This window comes from Clytia hemisphaerica, unplaced genomic scaffold (assembly GCF_902728285.1).
Source record: "Clytia hemisphaerica strain Z4C2 unplaced genomic scaffold, Clytia hemisphaerica genome assembly, whole genome shotgun sequence".
Classification (NCBI taxonomy): Eukaryota; Metazoa; Cnidaria; class Hydrozoa; order Leptothecata; family Clytiidae; genus Clytia; species Clytia hemisphaerica.
Window position 1 is genome coordinate 609,657 of NW_027104101.1, and position 19,323 is coordinate 628,979.

At 34.1% G+C, this 19,323-nt stretch overlaps 1 protein-coding gene across 1 annotated transcript in view; it reads right to left on the bottom strand.

The window, feature by feature from the left end:
- Window positions 1–17,186, bottom strand: part of LOC136813006 (ras-specific guanine nucleotide-releasing factor 1-like) — a 40,113-nt gene extending 22,927 nt beyond the window's left edge. Inside the window, exons 1-12 of the mRNA XM_067069514.1 lie at window positions 16,856–17,186; window positions 16,118–16,224; window positions 14,604–14,751; window positions 14,073–14,231; window positions 13,463–13,567; window positions 12,858–13,003; window positions 12,356–12,435; window positions 11,598–11,674; window positions 10,775–10,891; window positions 8,859–9,084; window positions 8,407–8,543; window positions 6,285–6,485 (exon numbers count right to left, since the gene is read on the bottom strand). Of these exons, the coding sequence (XP_066925615.1) occupies window positions 6,285–6,485; window positions 8,407–8,543; window positions 8,859–9,084; window positions 10,775–10,891; window positions 11,598–11,674; window positions 12,356–12,435; window positions 12,858–13,003; window positions 13,463–13,567; window positions 14,073–14,231; window positions 14,604–14,751; window positions 16,118–16,224; window positions 16,856–17,116 (1,764 nt within the window). The 5' untranslated portion in view covers window positions 17,117–17,186. The remainder of the gene's footprint in view (window positions 1–6,284; window positions 6,486–8,406; window positions 8,544–8,858; window positions 9,085–10,774; window positions 10,892–11,597; window positions 11,675–12,355; window positions 12,436–12,857; window positions 13,004–13,462; window positions 13,568–14,072; window positions 14,232–14,603; window positions 14,752–16,117; window positions 16,225–16,855) is intronic.
- Between the last annotated feature and the right edge of the window lie 2,137 nt (window positions 17,187–19,323).

Below are 19,323 nucleotides of genomic sequence, written 5' to 3' on the forward strand. Positions count from 1 at the left end.
TCATTCATTTAACGTTCCCAACGTCCAATAAACTCAGTTAGCACACAACGTTGCTTTAACGTTCTCATTTAACATTATATTGACGTCATAAACGTTGCAACAACATTGTGAACCAGGTGGAAAGAGTAAAGAAGGAAAATGAGCGTCTAAGCTGACCAGATAAGCCTTTTCGACAACCTCCATATATCAACTGGGTCATCTTGAACGAGGAAACTCTAAGTTACATAACAAGGATCCAAAGAGGACAAACAAGCAAGCATGGTCAAAACGAATGAAAAACAGGTGAAAAAACGAGAAGATGTGAAATATCGAACCAAAAAAAAATATCATCAATAAACGTTTTTTTTTTTTAAGAAACACACTAAAGAAACATGAGACTCAGAATGCCTAAAAACTAAGAAACATCTAAGAAACATGCTGAGGCTGAGAATGAGAAAATAACATTTTTTATTCGTTTTTTTTTTTAATAACCTTCCAATCCGGCCTTCCATGAGGCTGATTATGTCAAAAAGTTTAGAAACATGTAAGAAACATTTAAGGCTCAAAAGGCCGATTTCTTAAGAAACATTGAGGCTGCTTGGTAAAACTAGTTTCTTAAAAAAAAAAAACGTGTACATTTATTATGTCATTTGTTTTGATGAAGTAGTCTAAAATTGTTTACAATTCGTGATATTCATGACGTAATGTTTTCTACGGAAATACCCCGGTTTTAGCCAGTAATGGCAAATTCAAGCTAGACAAAAGTTGTATAAAATTTGCCACTGCTGGCAAAAACCGGGGTCTTTCCGTAGAAAACATTACGTCATGAATATCATGAATAATTTTACTGCCTTTAAAAATATCAGCGTTCGTTTGGATGAAAAACTTTTTGCAAGAACAAGCTATATAAGAACATAAATCTTCGATGGCCAAAATGTTGAAAACAAGTTACTCGGGTAACTTAATGCATGTAAAATGGACAAAAAATACTCAAAAAAGAGCAAATATAAGAACATGCTAAGAACATTTATAGGCTTAAAACTAAAGAAATTAAGAACATCCCAAGGCTTCAAAAATTGTGGATGTTCTTATAAAAAAAAGTGTACTCTCTCTCTGTATATTTACCCAATAGAACAAAGTGTGTGTTAGCCAACCATTCTGAGTTAAGGTTAACACAAAGAACAGACAGACATTCAAAGATTCAAAGTTGAAATTGTCAGATTCGAGTACATCTAAATCTTAAAATAAAAATTAGCAAAAAATTATGTTGATTTCTACAAAATCATTCCCCTCTACGTTAAACAACTAAACTCAAACTCGTCAAAATTTGCTCCATTCTCAATCACAAAGGTTTCTTTTCAGAGTTTTAAAGACAAAAATCATGTTTGGAAATAACACACTTCAAAATAACAATCACATTATTTCAGCCCCCGCATTATTAAAACAAATTGACGTAAAAAAACGCAAGGCAATAAACAAGTATTCTAGAATGGTAAAATAATACACAAATAATCCATTTGTTATGTGGCATTCCACACATAACAAACTTGAAAAGACAGTAAGATGACTGTAGCATGAACTTTGCTTCATAGTAAAAAGTTTTTGTGTATCAATGGACATCTACAGTATCCATTTGATCAAAGGTTGAAGGTTGAAATACTGTGATTAAAGGTTCAACTTTTTTTTCGAGTCAATGACTTTGAAAGATAATATAGATAACGAAGAAATGCTATATTATAACGATTCGATAGATCTCAATCGGCCAGCGTAGGTAAAAAACATGCACTTTGAAAGAATATCAAATAGAAATACCATCAGAATATCATCATAGAAAAGAAAAAGGTCCGAAATGGACCCAATCTATTTCTTTACTACAGTGGAATCTCTATAACTCGAACACGCATAGGGCGCACAAATTTGTTCGAGTTAAGGAGATTTCGAGTTATGGAGTAAGGTTTATAAGGCATTGTTAACATAAGGGACGAAAAAGCTTGTTCGGACTAAGGAGACATTCCAGATTTAGAGGTTCGAGTTAAAGAGACTGCACTGTAGAATTAGTCCACTTAGTTCATTTCATACCAGGCGAAAGTATACCAGATAACCTGTGAAAGAAAAGCAACGAACTTTTCATTTATAAGTTAAAATTGACGTACAATTGTACTAGTATTGTTACTATAATATGACAATATCTTTCTACAGAATTCGTTATCAAAATAATCACTATATAGTAACACTATAGTAACTATCCTTAGATAGACACACCCAAATTCTTACTGTGTAAGGCTAACTCGTAGGGTTGGAAGGGTTAAGACACGATATGCTAGCTTAGCAAAAATGAAATTACACAACTCTATAAAAACTTGCTTCCCCTTCAAAACTGTGAAAAATACACCAAACACATTATACCTTTCCTCGCAGCATTTTTATCTGAAAGTAAGAAATTTGTTTAAAATCTGCAAAGCCATGTTTGAACGCCAATTTCAAATCTTTTAAACAGACAGATTTTCCGTCAATTTTTAACCGTAACTTAGGTCGAATGGAAGAACTAAGGCCAAGGGCAAAGTAAAATCACCACAATAGTAAATTTTCTAAACTGAATTTTGACTATATTCTGTGAAACGAGTGTTTTCCACATTTCCATTGAACCACCAGAAAATAAATCAAGAAACAATTACAGACCATAGCAAGAATACCAGGACAATAGACAACAACAACACGTATAACCAAATTCACACGCATTGAACATGCAAAAAAAAATGAAGGTAAAAAAACCTCTTAGAAAACACAAATATATTGTTTATGATAACGTCAAAACCATAGTAAAGGACAATGAATGTTCTACAGTTCTTTTTAACATAGGAACAAAATAAATTGCTTATATACAGATATTCAAGGCCTGAGAAAATAGACACATACCCGAGCGATGGTGGGGTAGTGTTAAGACGACATGTCTCTTTTAAGCATGGATTCAAAATTAGGTAGATATTGGATAGAGTATTCATTTGATCGATTGAAAAGTTGGCATCTCGCACCCGGAGGGGGGTTTACTTAGGCAAAATGCGTGCTGAGTAGGTGCAATCCATAGGGGTCCCTATTTCGCACCCTCGAAAGTTCCTCAAAGGGGTACCAAAACCATTAAAAATTGAATCTCTGCAAGGGTTCCAAACTTACGAAAATAAAAAATCGATTCCCTCAAAGGGTCACAAATTCTTGAAGTTTGGACTAAAATTTGACAAGTATATCTGAAATTTTGGCGAAATAGTCTCAATAACTTTCAAGGTAACCTACTACACTCTTTTTTAAAAGACCTAGTAAACTTTTGTTAAGGTTCTTATTTTTTTGGCACTTTGAGTTATATATTGTTCTTATCCTGTTCTTATTTTTAGATCATAGTTGAGGTATGATTATTACCCTATAATTTTATTACTTTGACCCTTAAATTGCTTGAAACTCTAGCATTGTTCTCAAACTATTTTAAGATCATTTAGAGCTCCATTATTCTTATAAAAAAGATTGCATGAACTGGGCAGAGGAGAATTACAATTATAATCTAAAAGTACTATGATGCAATATTAGCAGTGAAAAGACTTAAAATAAAGTGTTTTCGATTCTTTAAAAACAATCTTTCCAGAAATGACGCAAGGTTAAAATCTCGTAAGATGTAAAGAAGCTCTCAAACAATGAAGAGGGCCTTTGAAGTACCCAAAAAGAAAGAAAAAGACATATCTTGGCAGAAAATTAGGCGAGGCGTTTCTAAGTATCCAAAGTTTCCCAACGCTATTTATAGAACTCCCCAACAAAAAATATTAAGGATCTTTTGGCATGGTTTGTAGAGGGGATTAAGAACATTGGAGATTATTTACAGAGAGAGAGGTGTGTGTTGTTTGGGCAGAGAGAGCTAAACAGAGATTTCTTCGCGTTGGCGTGTCGTTGAGGCAATAAGACAAGTAGAGTATCCATTTAATATTTTGTTTTAGTTCGTTTTCAAAGATGTTATTGGAAATCAATCAAGAATCTTGTTTAGATTTAATCAAATTCGATATGTAGATCAGAAATTGATGAACAATACTACTGGAGCTCAGAGCTATGACATTCAAAAAGAATTTTCTACGTTCGTTTCTTTAATTGCAACAAGCTTCCTAAGATTAACAAAATTGTTGGCAAATGTTCGTTTCCAGAGAAGCACCACTGGGTTTTATCAATAAGGTTAGTACCAACTTTCTCTCACAACTTACAAACACCAGACTGGAAGAGAAAGACTAATCGGGAAAACCCTTTCCCTTCTATAAGAATTTTGATTTTAATATTGCTCTATCGTATAATATGTGTCCAGGCTTCGAGTTATAAAGGAGGCAAAGCACTTTACTCGAAGTTATATATGAATTCAATAGTCAATATTTTTGTGTACAAGATCGTGGACAAAGTTCTTTCAATTTGGCTTGATCATTTTACGAGGCCCCCAGCGGACCTTCAATTCACGCATTCACGCAATTTTTTTTAACTTTCACGCATTCAAGCAAGTGAAAAAGCCCATTCACGCCATTCACGCAAACCGCTGGGGGTCCTTTTTACCATACATTAGCTTACTTGAAGGTTTAAAACAGTACTTAAAGCCTATAGGGTAATTCCTCATTTATTGGGACCCTAAAAACAAAATTACGTACATTTGAAAAATGCTCTAAAACCTTGAAAAAAGGGTAATAAATGCACATGTTCTTAAAGGTTTTATTTTTATATACCAGTGTTCCCGTTTCATATCAGACACATATTTCATATCAGGACAATGTCTGCCTATTGTTATATTGTGCTGATGATATGGACAAAAAAATGCTTTTCTTTTCCTCTTTCTGACCAATCTTGCTCCACATCCATGTCAATACATATGAAAATAGCTTGTGAATTAAAATTGATGAGTAAGCAAACGATATCACTCTATTTAAAAACAAAACCTTTAATAGGATGCAAGTAGCAACCGTTCGTAAGACTGTAACAAAAACAAATATGAGATGCCTTGAGTGTAATACAAACAAAAGACAACAAAGAACCGTTACTCCATTGTTATATCAAAATGTGGTTTGTGTTTACGAAATCGTGGCAAACCTTGTCTAGTCTTGTATGACCTGATTTTGTTTGACGTAGAGTACAGTATTTTTTATCTTTTTTGACCACGTTCGTAAGTTACGGCTTGCTTTATATTGTTGTAAAATTACACGTTTTTCTATGAGAACAGATTATTTAAGAATAGACTATTTTAAGAACATATAAAATATTAAGCAAAATTTAGGATTTAAACTGAAAAAGTTAAGCACATCCAAAGGCTTCGAAATTTCTTATAAAAAAAGTGTAAATAAAAGAGATCTTGGTCAATTTTTGGTCAAATTCTATTCTACACCATTTTGTGACAAAAGAATGGGTTCTTTTCGAAACGATACGAAGCTGTGAAAATGGTCATTAACCTTTCCGTAGAAATCCTCAAATTAGTTACTAATTACTTCGTTAGAAGTTCGAGTCAGAAACAGTCATTCTGCAAAGCTTAAGATAGTTGCCAAATATGAGTGAAGGTAGAGAGTGTATCACCATATTTCCCTAACACCCTGCCTGAAAGTGCTTGGGATTAGAACACAGTCCATTGCGGTGCAAGTCTGTGATCAAAACCTTCACAATACCAATCGGCAGAATGTTAGTGAGACACGGTGATAGCATTATCCAGATGGTGAGTGAATGAATACCAAGTTTATCGTTTTGCGTCTGCAATTTGAGCTTCACTATTTTCATTTGAAGTCAATTGATACTTCGTCATCAGCCGGATTGAGAAATAATGATTGTGAGTAAAGTGAGAGATTCTATCACCATGTTTCCATAACATCCTGCCTGGAAGTGCTTGGGATTCAAACTTAGTAAAGCTCAAATTGCAGTTGTAGAACGATAAACTCGGCATACATAGTTGTCAAAGTAGGCAGTTGGACAAAGATAAATTGATATACACCTGTGAAGGATTACAGAAGTGGAAAGATGACAACATAAAATAAGAAATAAGAAGGACGCCGAAGTAAACTTAAGTTGGAAAGCTGGAGGATTTGAAGAGTATTGCGAAGAAGATGGTCCTAGCTGGCGGCCGTCAGTAATTGTGAGTAAGTACAATATGCTATGGATTAGCATGATGAACGTATGAATAGAGAAGGAGAAAAGAAAGACAAGAAGGAGAAGACATTCCAAATTATCATGAGCGATGCATAAAATGAACGTTTTCAAAAAGCTAGAAAGGGCGTGTTATTGAAGGGCGTGTCAGTAAAGGACGTAATTACCTGTGTGATATCGGTGGCCCACAGTGTTTTCTCATTCAACTTGTTTGCCATCAACACGATGTCATTTCTATGGACTTTGTCTTCTTCCATTGGGATTTCGACGAGAAGTTTGAAAGCTCTATTCTTCATGTATTCGGGAAAGTCTGAGCCGATATCTTCTTCAGCCAGTGATGTGTGGTGGAGAGGAACTACTCCAGCGTTCTATAAAGGAAAATAGAAAAAGATGAATAAAAGAAATATTCGAACTAGTTCAAAGACTAGAAGTTTAGTTTGAATCAGTTTAGCGTGTTCTGCAAAAGTCTTCGTTATTGTACAAGACAGAAAACTTCTAGCGAGCACCTCACCAAAAACAGGGACTTTTCACTCCGCTTCTTCACTATAATAGACGTTAATGAAACGTCACTGTAAAGAAAAAAGACTTAACGTCTAGTATAGGCTAGAAAACTCCCTGCTACACCTTCGGATTTGCGAATCCTTGAAATAATTTTTGTGCAACAAAGATTCAGAGGGATTCTACATGCACTGTTGATGGCCATTACATGACCTTAGAATCTTACAGTAGATGATTATATCCTAGCGATAACGCAATAACCTAGATAAAATGTTTAACAGTGTGGTGTATGTTTTAGGTTTTTTATTCCCTACATCAAATAGTCCACTATTTCATCGTTGAAATAACAAATAAAATCAATTGCCCGTCAGTCTGATTGTCACAGCCTGCGACAAAGATTTGTTAAAATTTCCACGTGCAGTAAAAGTAAAACACATTCTGTTTTCAATTTGTGTTTTGCAAATAATGTGGCTGACCTAATTAGACTTTCAAGTATAGACGGTCCAAATTTAAAAAGCAGCTAAACGGTCAAAAGATTTCACACTAATCAAGGCTTTCTTCTTTGATGTGCTCAATACTAAACTACTAATCTAAGGCAATTCTACCAACCTTTTAGTCAAAATCAAAGATGATTTGTTCTGTGAAAAAAAATCTCGTCGTCCCCAATATCGATACTACAGTACTTGAATGATAAATTTACCCAGGTCAAATAGCAAGTATTTACAATCAAGAGAAGTTAGTTTTAGATGAACTCTAAGACCATCTGGTAAAGCTTTATCACCATAAAATTTAGTATATTCAAATAAAACCATCTTGATTTTCGTAGGAGGAATAAGGATGAGAGAACCACCCCTTTTCTGTCTACAACAGCAATCATGAAAGTTATCAGGACCCTGTGTTTAACTATCAAAGATCTTCTTTTTTGAATGGTCTTTTAAACGTCTTGAGGTTGCTCTTGAATTAGAGTTTTCAAGAAGCTTGCTAGGAAATTAAATTTTAGTCTAGTCTCTTTCTTTCTCTTAAAAATAAAGAGAAAGAAATAGAAATTAAACATTCAGGAGAATTCGGTCGCTCTGTAGTGTGGTAGTTGCCTTGCAATCTAGCTAGCAATCGGAGCCATTAAAAAACCAACGGTTCAGTAAGACTCCGAACCATGCAAAAGCATTTTTGGCAATCAAAGCCAATCTATACATATATGAAGCTGCTTGCTGACCTTAAAAAAGCAATGTAAAAAGATGTAGCCTAACTGACTCAACTGCCAAAGCGCGCACTATTTTGTTTTGATGATTCGTTCAAACAATATATAGACCTTTTCATAAATTACATCACAAACATCACTTGCCTCGTTTTGAAATTATTGCCCTGGTGATTAACTCCCACTGGATTTTATTAAAACGACTTCCTATTCATAAAAAATCATTTTATGTATCAAGGGACATATCACCATTACATGGTAATCTTTTGAAAACGAGGCAAGTGATGTTTGCGACGTAATTTATGAAAAGGTCTATTGCTATGGTTTCGCAGACTCAGCAGTTTTTTTAGCGATTCCAACCTCGTTTAAAATACCATTAACTTAATTTTAAGTCATAGAGATTTACGTTTGGCATGTTTCGAGAGATTCTTCTCCCATCATTGGGCAATGTAGAGGATCTTTTCCCCACTATTTGTACTAATAGACCTTCTGATTACCCATAATTATGAAGTGTAATTTCCTTACAAGGTGTGAATTTAATTAGAAGTTATGGTTTTTAATTAAAAGTTAGAAAATCCTAAAAAAAAAATTTTTACCTTTGAGAGTCGAAGCCTTCCATCGATTGTTCTTGAAGCAATGATGAGGTGTTTACTGAACAAAAAACAATGGCGGGTTTTCTCACGTCTACCAGATGGAAATCTCGGCTCGTGAAGGCCAATCTGTTTTAGAATACCTGAAACGAAGCAGAATGAGAATTTTACAAATTGGCAATGACTTACGATACAGTTTGGTCTCCATAACTCACGGGGAACACAAATTTTCTCGAGTTAAGGATAAATTTCGAGTTATAGAGTAAGGTTAATAAGACATTGTTAACAGAAGGAGCGTGAAAATTTGTTCGAGTTAAGGAGACATTCGAATAATTGAGGTTCGAGTTAAAAACTTGTTAAGGAGACATTCGAATTAGAGAGATTCGAGTTAAAGGCGAGTTAAGATGACATTCGAGTTATAGAGATTAGAGTTAAAGAGTTTCTACTGTACTACCAACCATGCCGGATGAACGTCTGTTCACCATCCAAGAGATCAATGCAGCCACCATCGATCAAGCGTTCAATTTCCAACGTGTGGCGGATACTTTCTCCCTCATCTAGATAGTGATTGTATGTCTGTGCTTCTTGAAGTTTGTGAAGGATGCTTTCCAGCGCTTTCCGCTCATTGTGCTCTTCAGGAGTCATTTCAAGAATCTCGAATATATTTCGCACGTATGTTGGCATCTGTAAAAGTAAAAAAATAAGAAAATCCAGCTTCTAGATAAAAGGCATTATTTGGGACGAGATAGAGTTTTTACAAGCTCTTATCTAATTTGGTTGGTCGTTAACCAATAATAAAACAATTTTGTTACTTTTTCTAAAGAACGCGTCATTTTTATTACTTCAAATGACCAATTATTCAAGTATCTTATAAAAACTCCATCTCATCTGCATTATTTGGCTGACATCTAAACCAAATCAACGACCTTCACCAGTGGAGCTCTCTGATACTACAAACTGTTGTTTTTAGTAATACTCTTCGCTTCACGAAAAGTTGATTAAAATGTCCAATAAAGAACTAACTTTAGCGATCTTTTTATTCAATCATTTTCAAACAATAGGAAAATCATATTTCAAGCCAAAAGTAGAACTTTTCGGTCCATTTTCGAAAAGGACCATCCCTGGCAATTGAACTTTGATCATAAACCTGAAAATTCATGATAAAAGCTTACGTGATAGACTAAACTAACTGACTAAACTTTGACGTATAAGGAGGGTAGGACCAAAGCTTATGACACATGGAGAATCATCAAGTTTCCTGTATTTTAACTTAAGCAAATCGAAGTCACTCTTTTTGCACACGAAGATGCAATAGCGTTGATTTAGCTTTAGATTTCTGATTCAGTTATCGAGTAGCAACAAGGTTAAGTAATAATTCATCCCAGTGATAGCGGACCTATGATATTTATCTTCATAATGAACATCTATTAATTAATTAATGAGATTTTAATGCATTAGTTTTAGAATCGGAGTAAAGAATTAATCAATTCCATTCACTTGTTTTTCATTCATTAATTACCCTTTGAAAATACACTACACACGAGATTAAATGATGTCATTTATTAATGACGCACGCAATTTAATCATGATGTAATGAATTTCATTAATCTATAGTTGCTGGACAGAGAATTCATTATTCAAATTTTGCCACTAATTAATTTGATACCAAAAATACAAAAGGATAGAAATTGACAATCTATTCAAGCTCCAAGAGCGTTGAAATGGCTGCTCTACACGTTTTGCACGTGGCTTTATAATCACTGTAGGTGAGACAGGGGTGAGCTTTACTCTTCAATTCGATAAATAAATTATCACAAGAGAAAGACTCGTGGAGAAAGAGGAAAAACTCGATAACCCAAATTTATCTGGTCGCTGGTCGTGGTCGCTGGTCGTGGTCGCCATTTCTGGTCGATGTTTAGAAACTCCCATTCGTTAGCATGATATCTGTATTTCAAGCAATTTACTAATCATTTTTTTGCTGTTTCGTGTAAAAATAGAAGCTAAAAGGAGAATTATGTAAGCTCGCAGGAGACCGAGTAAAACTGTTAACCTGTTAAAAATTACTGCTCGCAATTTACTCTCGATAACGCCATTATTCTTGACGTCAATTTTAATTCAACAACAAACAACAACAACTCACAATAATTTAACACAATTAAAAATGTTCAGAATTGCAGAATATTAAGCAGAATATTAGGCGAAAACTCTAGAACATCGACATTCATTTTTGTCACCAAAAACGAAACGCAATGAGAATATCAAAAAAAAAGTGTAGAAAACGCGATGCAAAATAGGCAAAATCCAAGTGGGGATATCTGAAAAAATGAAGCGTAAATTTACTCTGAGGAATTGCCAAAACATGGATAAGTCTTACCACGCGGACAGGATACAATAGAAATTGTTCGATCGTTTGACCATGGCACTCTTCCTTGGCCTCACACCATGACAGCATTTTCACAAATTCAGGACGTTTCTTACATTCACATAAAGTCTAAAAAAATAATATACAAAAATTTAATGATTTTTGGAGAATTGAAAAAGAATGTTTTCTTTGTCTCTAAGATTTCTTCACTTTCAGACGCGCCCGATTACTTAACCCTTTCCGTGCCGGTGTCGTCATTTGCCGACAAGAGAGATCTCGACATATTAGCCAGAGGTTTTTTTAAAAGTTTATTGAAAGTTCGATTTTGAACAAGATTTCATTAAATAGCACAGTTAATTAATTAAAATATATTTCAAAGATGTTTTTCATAATTATACATTTTTCAACTCAAAGTAAACACATATCACTTATATTTCTGATACTTTTCAGAAAATAAAGCTAAATGCGATGGTCAACTCTGTGGTCGCTCATGTCGGCATATGCCGACTTCTGGCAAATAGGTCGCACCCTTCAAAAATACGAACGGCAGTTAAAGGGTTAAACATAGGACGGTAAATATATAGATGTGTATAATTTTCGTTTTTATAACGTTCGAAGTGGAGCATTCTATTTAATTAATGCAATGCATGATTATTTTGTTTGAATTAGTTAGGCCCCTCAAAACAGTGTTAAGAGTGATATTCCCATAGTTTTCTGTCGATGCTCAAAAGAAGTACTGGTCTCTATTAGGGGGGCAGGGTGTCTTTTCCTTGACAAAGAGTTACGGCAAATCGATACGGCAAAATAACAGAAAAGTTAGTAACAGATTACATACCTTGAGTGCTTCTGGATGGTTCTTGATATATTCAATGTAAATCGGTACAGCAGCAACCAGAGAGAACAACAAATCGTCTACAAAGGGTAAAAGATACATCAAATCATAATAAAAGAAATGTTCTAAATCACAGTTAGTTTAAGAAGTTCAGACGTAGAAGACAAACCGAAGAATTTCTATTTCAGGATTTTGTAAACACCACCCTCCGCAGCAAAGTTTTATTTCGTCAGCAGTCGAAACCCAGCTTTACCGACCAAACCCCAGCTCTAGCTCTTTCTACCGAAATCCAGCTGTAGCGTTCGAATCTCAGTCCCTGTCAAGTTAAATCAGTCTTCAGTGGCCGAAATCCAGCTTTTTAGCGACCGAAACCAAGGTTCTGTCATGAAATCAGCCTTAAGTTGCTACTACCGATGATTTAATGGATTAGCGCGCCAAGGGGGTTTATACACTAGAAAAGCAGTAGGGTGTTTGTGATTTCGTGAAAGATTTAGGAGGTCGCTTCAAAATAGATTTTGCAGAATTTAGGCAAAACTCCAGAGGGTGCAACCTAGAGTGCCAATAATAACCAAATTGAGGTTATGGGGCAGAGATAACTTAAGTTTTTGTGAAATAGCCCATTTCGGATTCATTCAAATCTTGCTGGTTGGCTCTTATTAGTTTCAATTCAAATTTTATGTTCCACTAAAAACAAAAGCAATGACTTAACTTAATCCTAACCGCCATTATTTGGAAACATCAGGTTGAATTCAATAACGAACCTATTTGTACGGCTGGCCAGTCTTTCATCCGCATGGCCATTCCTTCCACAAAAATCTTGTGTAACACTAAAATTGATTCACTAAACAAAGAAAACCATAGATATTTACTATTGTTTTGTTATAAAATTTAGTAATTTAGTTTAGGATTGAAAGTCGCATTAATTCTAAGGAGCTACGTTGCTCAAGCTCTACGTTGTCCAGCTTAATGAGGGGCTCGAATCCACAACTTTCCGTTCGGGAAGCAAGCACACTGCCACTCAAGTAAGCCCAAAGTAGTAGTAAGGTAAATAGTTTATTAGCTCAGAAAATCATTTAAGCCATGAACCTGCTGATAAACTATAGGTGAAATAATAACAAACCACGTTCAAAAGAAGACATGGAAAACCATGTTTAAATACTAAATATCTTTCCTTTTTTTTGGAGTAACTATCAAAAATTAAACGAGTTTTTCCATTTTTTCTTTCAGAGGAAACAGAGGAAACACCAGACCAACTGCACTAACCTGTTGGCGAAGATCTTGGTGACTTCAGTACTGGAGATAATTTGTGAATTAAATGATCGTTGCTTGATGGGGTGAAGAAACACTCCAACCAACACGTTCAACTGGTGCACGTAGTCTTCCTCTGATGTGATGAATTGCCATAGCAACTTGAAAAAGATTGAAAAGGTAGCTTAAAGATTTTATAGGTCTAGTAAGGTTATATGAATGCAGTAAATGTACGTATATGATTAGCAGTAAACCCGACATTATGAGATAAATAATATTCACATTTTTCTCCAGAAAGATGGTGGTTATTATATAAGTACGACAAACACGGAAAGGCCTGTTTCAATCGATCGAGTGAGCGTGCACGCTAGGTCAAAAAATGCGTACGCTCTTATAAGCTTTTGGTGCTCTTTTCTCCGATGGAAATTGTCAACCTTTTTGAGCAAACAGTAGCGCACATCTCAATTGATAATCTTTCAACCAATCAAGAAATAAAAAAACTGGTGAATGAACAAGAAAATGTATACGCGTACACGTTCGCGCGATCGAAAAAAACAGGCGTTAAGAATTCTAATAGAAGATTTCTTCCCTTTCACAATTAAAAAAAACGAAAGTCTTACTTGATTTCTTTGTTTCAGTTTGTCAGCCGTGAATGTTGAGATGTAAGATTGAATCAGTCCTTTCCATCTACGGCGAAGTAACCAAGAGCGAATGGCATTCTGAAGCTGAGCGACGACAAAAAAACAAAAATTCAGTCTTATTAAATGAAACCCGTGTATACAAATTAGGATGTACAGATCGGTCAGAGCCTGGATCTAGGTATGTTAAGATGAATTCTAATTCAGTTTTCCCCTCATAGATGGAGTCACTATACTAGAGTGAATCTTGATACTTTAAATTCTTTACCTTAAGAATACTTAGGACAGAACCGCAAAACCCTGCAATACACATTTTTTTATAAGAACATCCAAAATTTCCTTCGGATGTTGTTAACTTTTTGAGTTTTAAGCCTAAAGATGTTCTTAACATGTTTTCATTTTCACCATTTGGTGAGTATTTTTGCCCATTTTCTTAAGAAATCGGGTGTTTTAGAGTCCACAAAGCCTTAAAATGTTCTTAACTTGCTTTTAATATTTCGGCCATTGAAGCCTTGTGTTCTCGTATAGTTTTCTCTTATAAAAAAACGTGTATAACCATTGAAGCCTGACACAGAGAGCTTAAAAAGCATACCTTAATAATCTTTGGTATGTCACTAGGATCAATATCAAAGTCTGAAGCAGTAACAACAGAATTTGAGGAGCTTTCTTCTTCATTTCGTAAAGTGATAAGTGATCCTGCTGACGCCCTTCGGTTCTTGAAAGACATGGCTTGCTCACGAACACTACTCAACTGGAAAACAAATAAAAATAAGTTTCAACAACTTTTAGAGAAGACTTGGGACCTCCTTTTCTTGAAGTTGTTGAGCCTTTAGAGACGGTTGAGGTTTAACACCGCTTCGGTATGGGTTTCGTTACGGATAGGATTGGAGCAAGAAAACAGAGCAGTTCCGTTTTGATATTGCAAAAGTCTCATTTAATATTCATCCCAAAACGGGATGAAAAAGATCAAAGTGGTGCGCCAACCTGGGCAGATTCTCTTACGGAGCCATCATGGCCTTCAGAGTGGAAACGTGCCATGCGCAATATATCAAATTCTGCTCGGAGATTAAGGGAATCTCACCCTACAGATGATATAAAACCGTTCAAATTTAAGACTTCTTACTTCAAGTTTCAGCCTTGTAACTTGCTGATAATTATCATTCAGTTCTTGGTTCAAACGTTCTTTCTCCTCTTTAAGTGATTGTAAATCATTTTCAAGCGCTTGAACTTGATGCACCAGGTTATCGTTTCTCTCCCAGATTGCATTTGCACTAAGTAAATATGTAAAGTAATAATAGAAAGTTTATGGGCTAGTTATGACTAAACCAAGACCTTGATTTGTGGTACAATCATGGTCAAAGATTATGAGAAAGTCCCAGCCATTTCCCTCCTTTCCCCCATTTTCAAATTTCAATGAAGGTCGGACAGCCGTGCATACTGAACATTGCAGTTGGTGGGAAGGGGGGATTTTTTTTCAAAATTTCTGATGTAAACTTCCAGTATTTTTTTTAATCAAACATTTCTGTTCATAATTGTAGTTGCAAATTAGGTGGTGAGTTATATTACAGATTCAAGACGTAGTGACTGCTACTGAAATCCTCGTCATCTTTCTCTTTGGATATGATGATGAATAATAAATGAGAAAGAAACACATCTCATTTTTCGTCTCAAGGAATTCGTTGAGAAGATAGACAGCAGTAACGATTTTAGGAGTTTATGTAAGATCCGGTGCAGCTATTTATCAGCTACCCCTCAGTGTACAGTTTTAATGTTGCAAACTCTCTGGCCTTGCTAAATTATTCAAAAAGAATATCTGATTCTGGCATACTTTTAGGACTAACTTTAATATTTTCTCAATAGTATTCAACGGTTGAAATTTGGAATTTTATCTGATTTATTAAAAAATATACAACAGATTGAGTTTGGGTCATTTTAGCCAGAGGACGCTAGAAAAAATTCTCATCAAAACACTAATTCTTATTCTAAAAAACGAGGATCCAATTACAATACATAGTCAAACTTCTTGAGACAGTTGTAATGTAAATATATGGATTCACAGGACAATATAACATTAGCTAGAAGCACTTAGTCTATAACTGGATAGTATACTTAAGGCAACATTGACTCCACTACAGTTTATTTGATAAAAAATCTGACATCACCAACATGCACTAAGGCATGCCCCAATTTTTCATAAGGTTTTTTAATTAGAATTATGGCTCAAAATCCTTGAACTTTCAAGATCTGATCGGGTCATAAATCTCATATTTCCCTGAAAGTTAATAATGGGGGAAATGTGAATCATGACATTGTTAAGATGTAACTTTTTATCAAAACTTGGTAAACATGGGACAAATTATGACGCCATTTTTCACATTTCCCTCCACTATCAATTTTCTAGATAATGATTTGAAATCACGCCACAATGAGCTCTTTGAAAACTTTATTAAGGCATTGGTCAACTAAAAATACAAATGGGTGATTATGATTTAATGTGGCACGCTCCAACTCACATAAGAATGTATACTCTTTCTCACATAAGAACTCACATAAGAATGTGTAAGGAAATAATACAACAACTACAGGGTAGTAAGTAGCCTAGCCATCGAATCTGAATAGTTTAGACATTTATAATACCTGCTAGAATTGATAACTTGAACCCATTCCTCACGTTCAGCATCAGATTCGCATCCAAACAAATATTCACGACCTTCATCTCTAGCTACTCGAATTCCAAAACATGGCTGAAACAAAGTAATCAAAATCAATGTAGATATAATAAACGAATGATTCTCTTTCTTAAACATGAAGCTTCTGGTTATTCTTTTCAACATGAAATTCATTGCCCCTAGGAAATATCTTTTAATGTAGATATAATATCATTGGTTTTGGTCAAGATTCTTCATTGCTCTTTTGAATTTATTGTTTGATGTTTTGAGTCGAAATTAAAGCAGAATTTAACAGTAAATTCAAATTTCAAAAAATAATTCAAAGTTTTTAACAGCTTTTGAAGATCCAAATATACCAGATACACGCATTTTTTTATAAGAATGAATATTCTTAACCTTTTTAGGGAAAATCATCCTAAAATATTTTTACAGCATTCTTAGGTTACAATCCTAATTCAGACTAGACGTAACATTTAGTACATACGTCTCAAGCATAAAATGGCATTTTTGTGAATGGAGTGAGCCTTACTTGAAGGTAATTGGCGATTTATAATTGAAAATGCTCTAAAAATAGCATTCTTAGCATTATTCTTAATTTTTTGGCTATTTTCATCATTTACATTCTAATAAAGTGTATTCTTGTAAAAAAAAAGCGTGTAGCCTCAGGTTTTAGTTTGTATCAGAATAAAAACAGAATGTATCTTACTAGTTCGGTCACCTCCAGTTCATCAGTACGAACTCCATCAAGCAGTATCACACCTTGTGGTTTAGGGCTAGATTCTGTTTCATAATAAAACATGAAATTGTAATAAACTGCACACCACCTGCGCTGCCATCTCACTGAGGTTTGGTCAACAACTTTCTTGCCACTTTTTTTCTCTAAATAACCACATTTCGTTGGAAAGTTTTTTGCAAGTACAGCAAGATGCAAAATTTGCAATTCATTTACTTTAACATTCAACTTCATGTTGATAACTGGAACATTATGTATCTATTGAGTAGCACATTCATGCTTCAAGTTTCTTCATTTTTTCGCTGGAAAAGATAAAAATGCTGCACAGTCAGTAAGAGAATAGAATATGCATTGATGCTCAACTAGTCTTTATACATTATAAGCTCATGATTTAAAATCATTAGTGTAAATCAAACATATCAAAAACACTAAAGTCACTCATAAACTCATACAACCTTCATTAACTACTATTTACTTCAATACAAAAAGCCTCTTCATTAATCAATTATTTTCAAATTCAATTTTTAAAAAGTGATAGCAATACTGTTGAGACACACTTGTGTTTCAGTCAATAGTAGTCAAGCAACAAAAAGTCACAGCAGAACAAAGTAGTGGAATTTAACTATATACCAGTGGTGTCGTTAATTAAACAGTTTAAGAGAATTCACACAGCTTTGCTGGTAAATAACCAAAACAAATAACGACAAATAAAAGGAACTTTTTCAAAGCATTCAAAGACAAAAAAAGGACACCAAAACTGTTTACAAAATCTTTGTCAAAGAAAGGTTGTAATAGATAATTGAAAAAAGTGTCTTTTAATATAAAACATTGTTATTTATTAAAAATTTACTCTATATTTGATATAGAGGATCATAACTGGATTTTCTGTTTAGAAAATACAACATGATAGGCTTAATACCTTGAAAGACACTAACATATTAACATTTTTCTCAAGTGTAACTCATAGTAAATAAACAGACATCATAATCACTTAATAGATGCTTGTATAATTGTTCGGTTTTGTTACTAATAAAAGAACAGGAAAGAACTACGTTAAACTTAACTGGAAATTCCAATCTGATAATTAAGATCTCTACAAACATTCCAAAAGCATAATAAGCAATGTGACAATAAACAAAGATTCTAAAAGTCTTTTTTCAGTTAGTGTGATGTATTTCATAAATCCAATGCCACGAAGAGTATTGTCAGCATTTTTTTTTTGTCAAAACAGTAGAGTTTTTTTTTGTCAAAACAGTAGAGTTCTTTTGTAGTTTCAGATTACAAAGTGTAAACTTTATTCTATAAAAACAAAAAAAATGCAAGAATTCCACAATAATATAAAAAAACCATAGTAAATAATAGACATAAAGTGAATTGAATAAAGAAGCTATTTCAAAACTTTTTTTGCGATGAACCTTAGTGAACTTTGTACAAATTTTTAAGAAAGTCTCAAAAGCAAATTATGTAGAATTTAAAGGTGCTAAATTTTTGATAGTCTGTTATTTATAACAAAAGTTATATTGATCTGCAATTTTAATCAAAATATATTCACTGAGTAATTTCAAAATTAATTATTTCCCAATTCCAAAGTTAATTGATTCTTGAAAAATTGGAATTTTTTTTTAACAGAAGCATTAGTCTCGATTGTTCATTTACATCAAACAGTCGCAGTAAATGTATCATGTGAAATTAAAAAAATTCACTCTATCAATTTATAACTCAACACCCATGTGTTTATGTAACTATTTTTTGGTATACTCATGGCTTGTAAGCCCCTAAGCAGGTTCTTGACGGTGGTCTCTAAGAGTTCAGGCAGCCATTAAATTTACTTTTGTGGCTTGGTATTTTTCGTTTGTGATACTAGCATTAACATTGTATCATCACATATTATTTATCCTGTGCATATGGAGAATACACAGTATTCTAGTTTTACCTGCTGGTAAATTAATATTTTTTAATTTATTTTGTGATATTTTTGTGGTATATTTTTGTCATTCGTTTTCTAAGGTTTTTCCTAGCAAATTTTCCTTTTCTAGAAACCTTATTCAGGCATTTTGATTTATTTCTACACTTTTCTTGAAAATTTCTAGCATTCAGTTTTGTAAATTTTTCCTAATTTTTTTTCAAATTTTATAACTAAATTTTCTTTCAAAAAAGTTGTATTTTGCCACATGGGTGACGTCATGCATCATGCAGAGCGGATCTAATCGTGATGCCGCCAATTTCTTCTTCATCATTTTTGAGAAAAAGAAAGTTGGGGGAATTTGAAAATGGTACCAAGATTTACTGTAGCTCAATGAAAGTCACCTTTCATATTTACAAACTTTGAAATCCCCAAAACTTGCTATCAAAACTCACTTGAATCTTGGGTACTATTCAATTGGGCCTGGCTCACCAATAAGCTGTGTTCGCGTCCTCCGACCAACTCACTTTCTATCTAA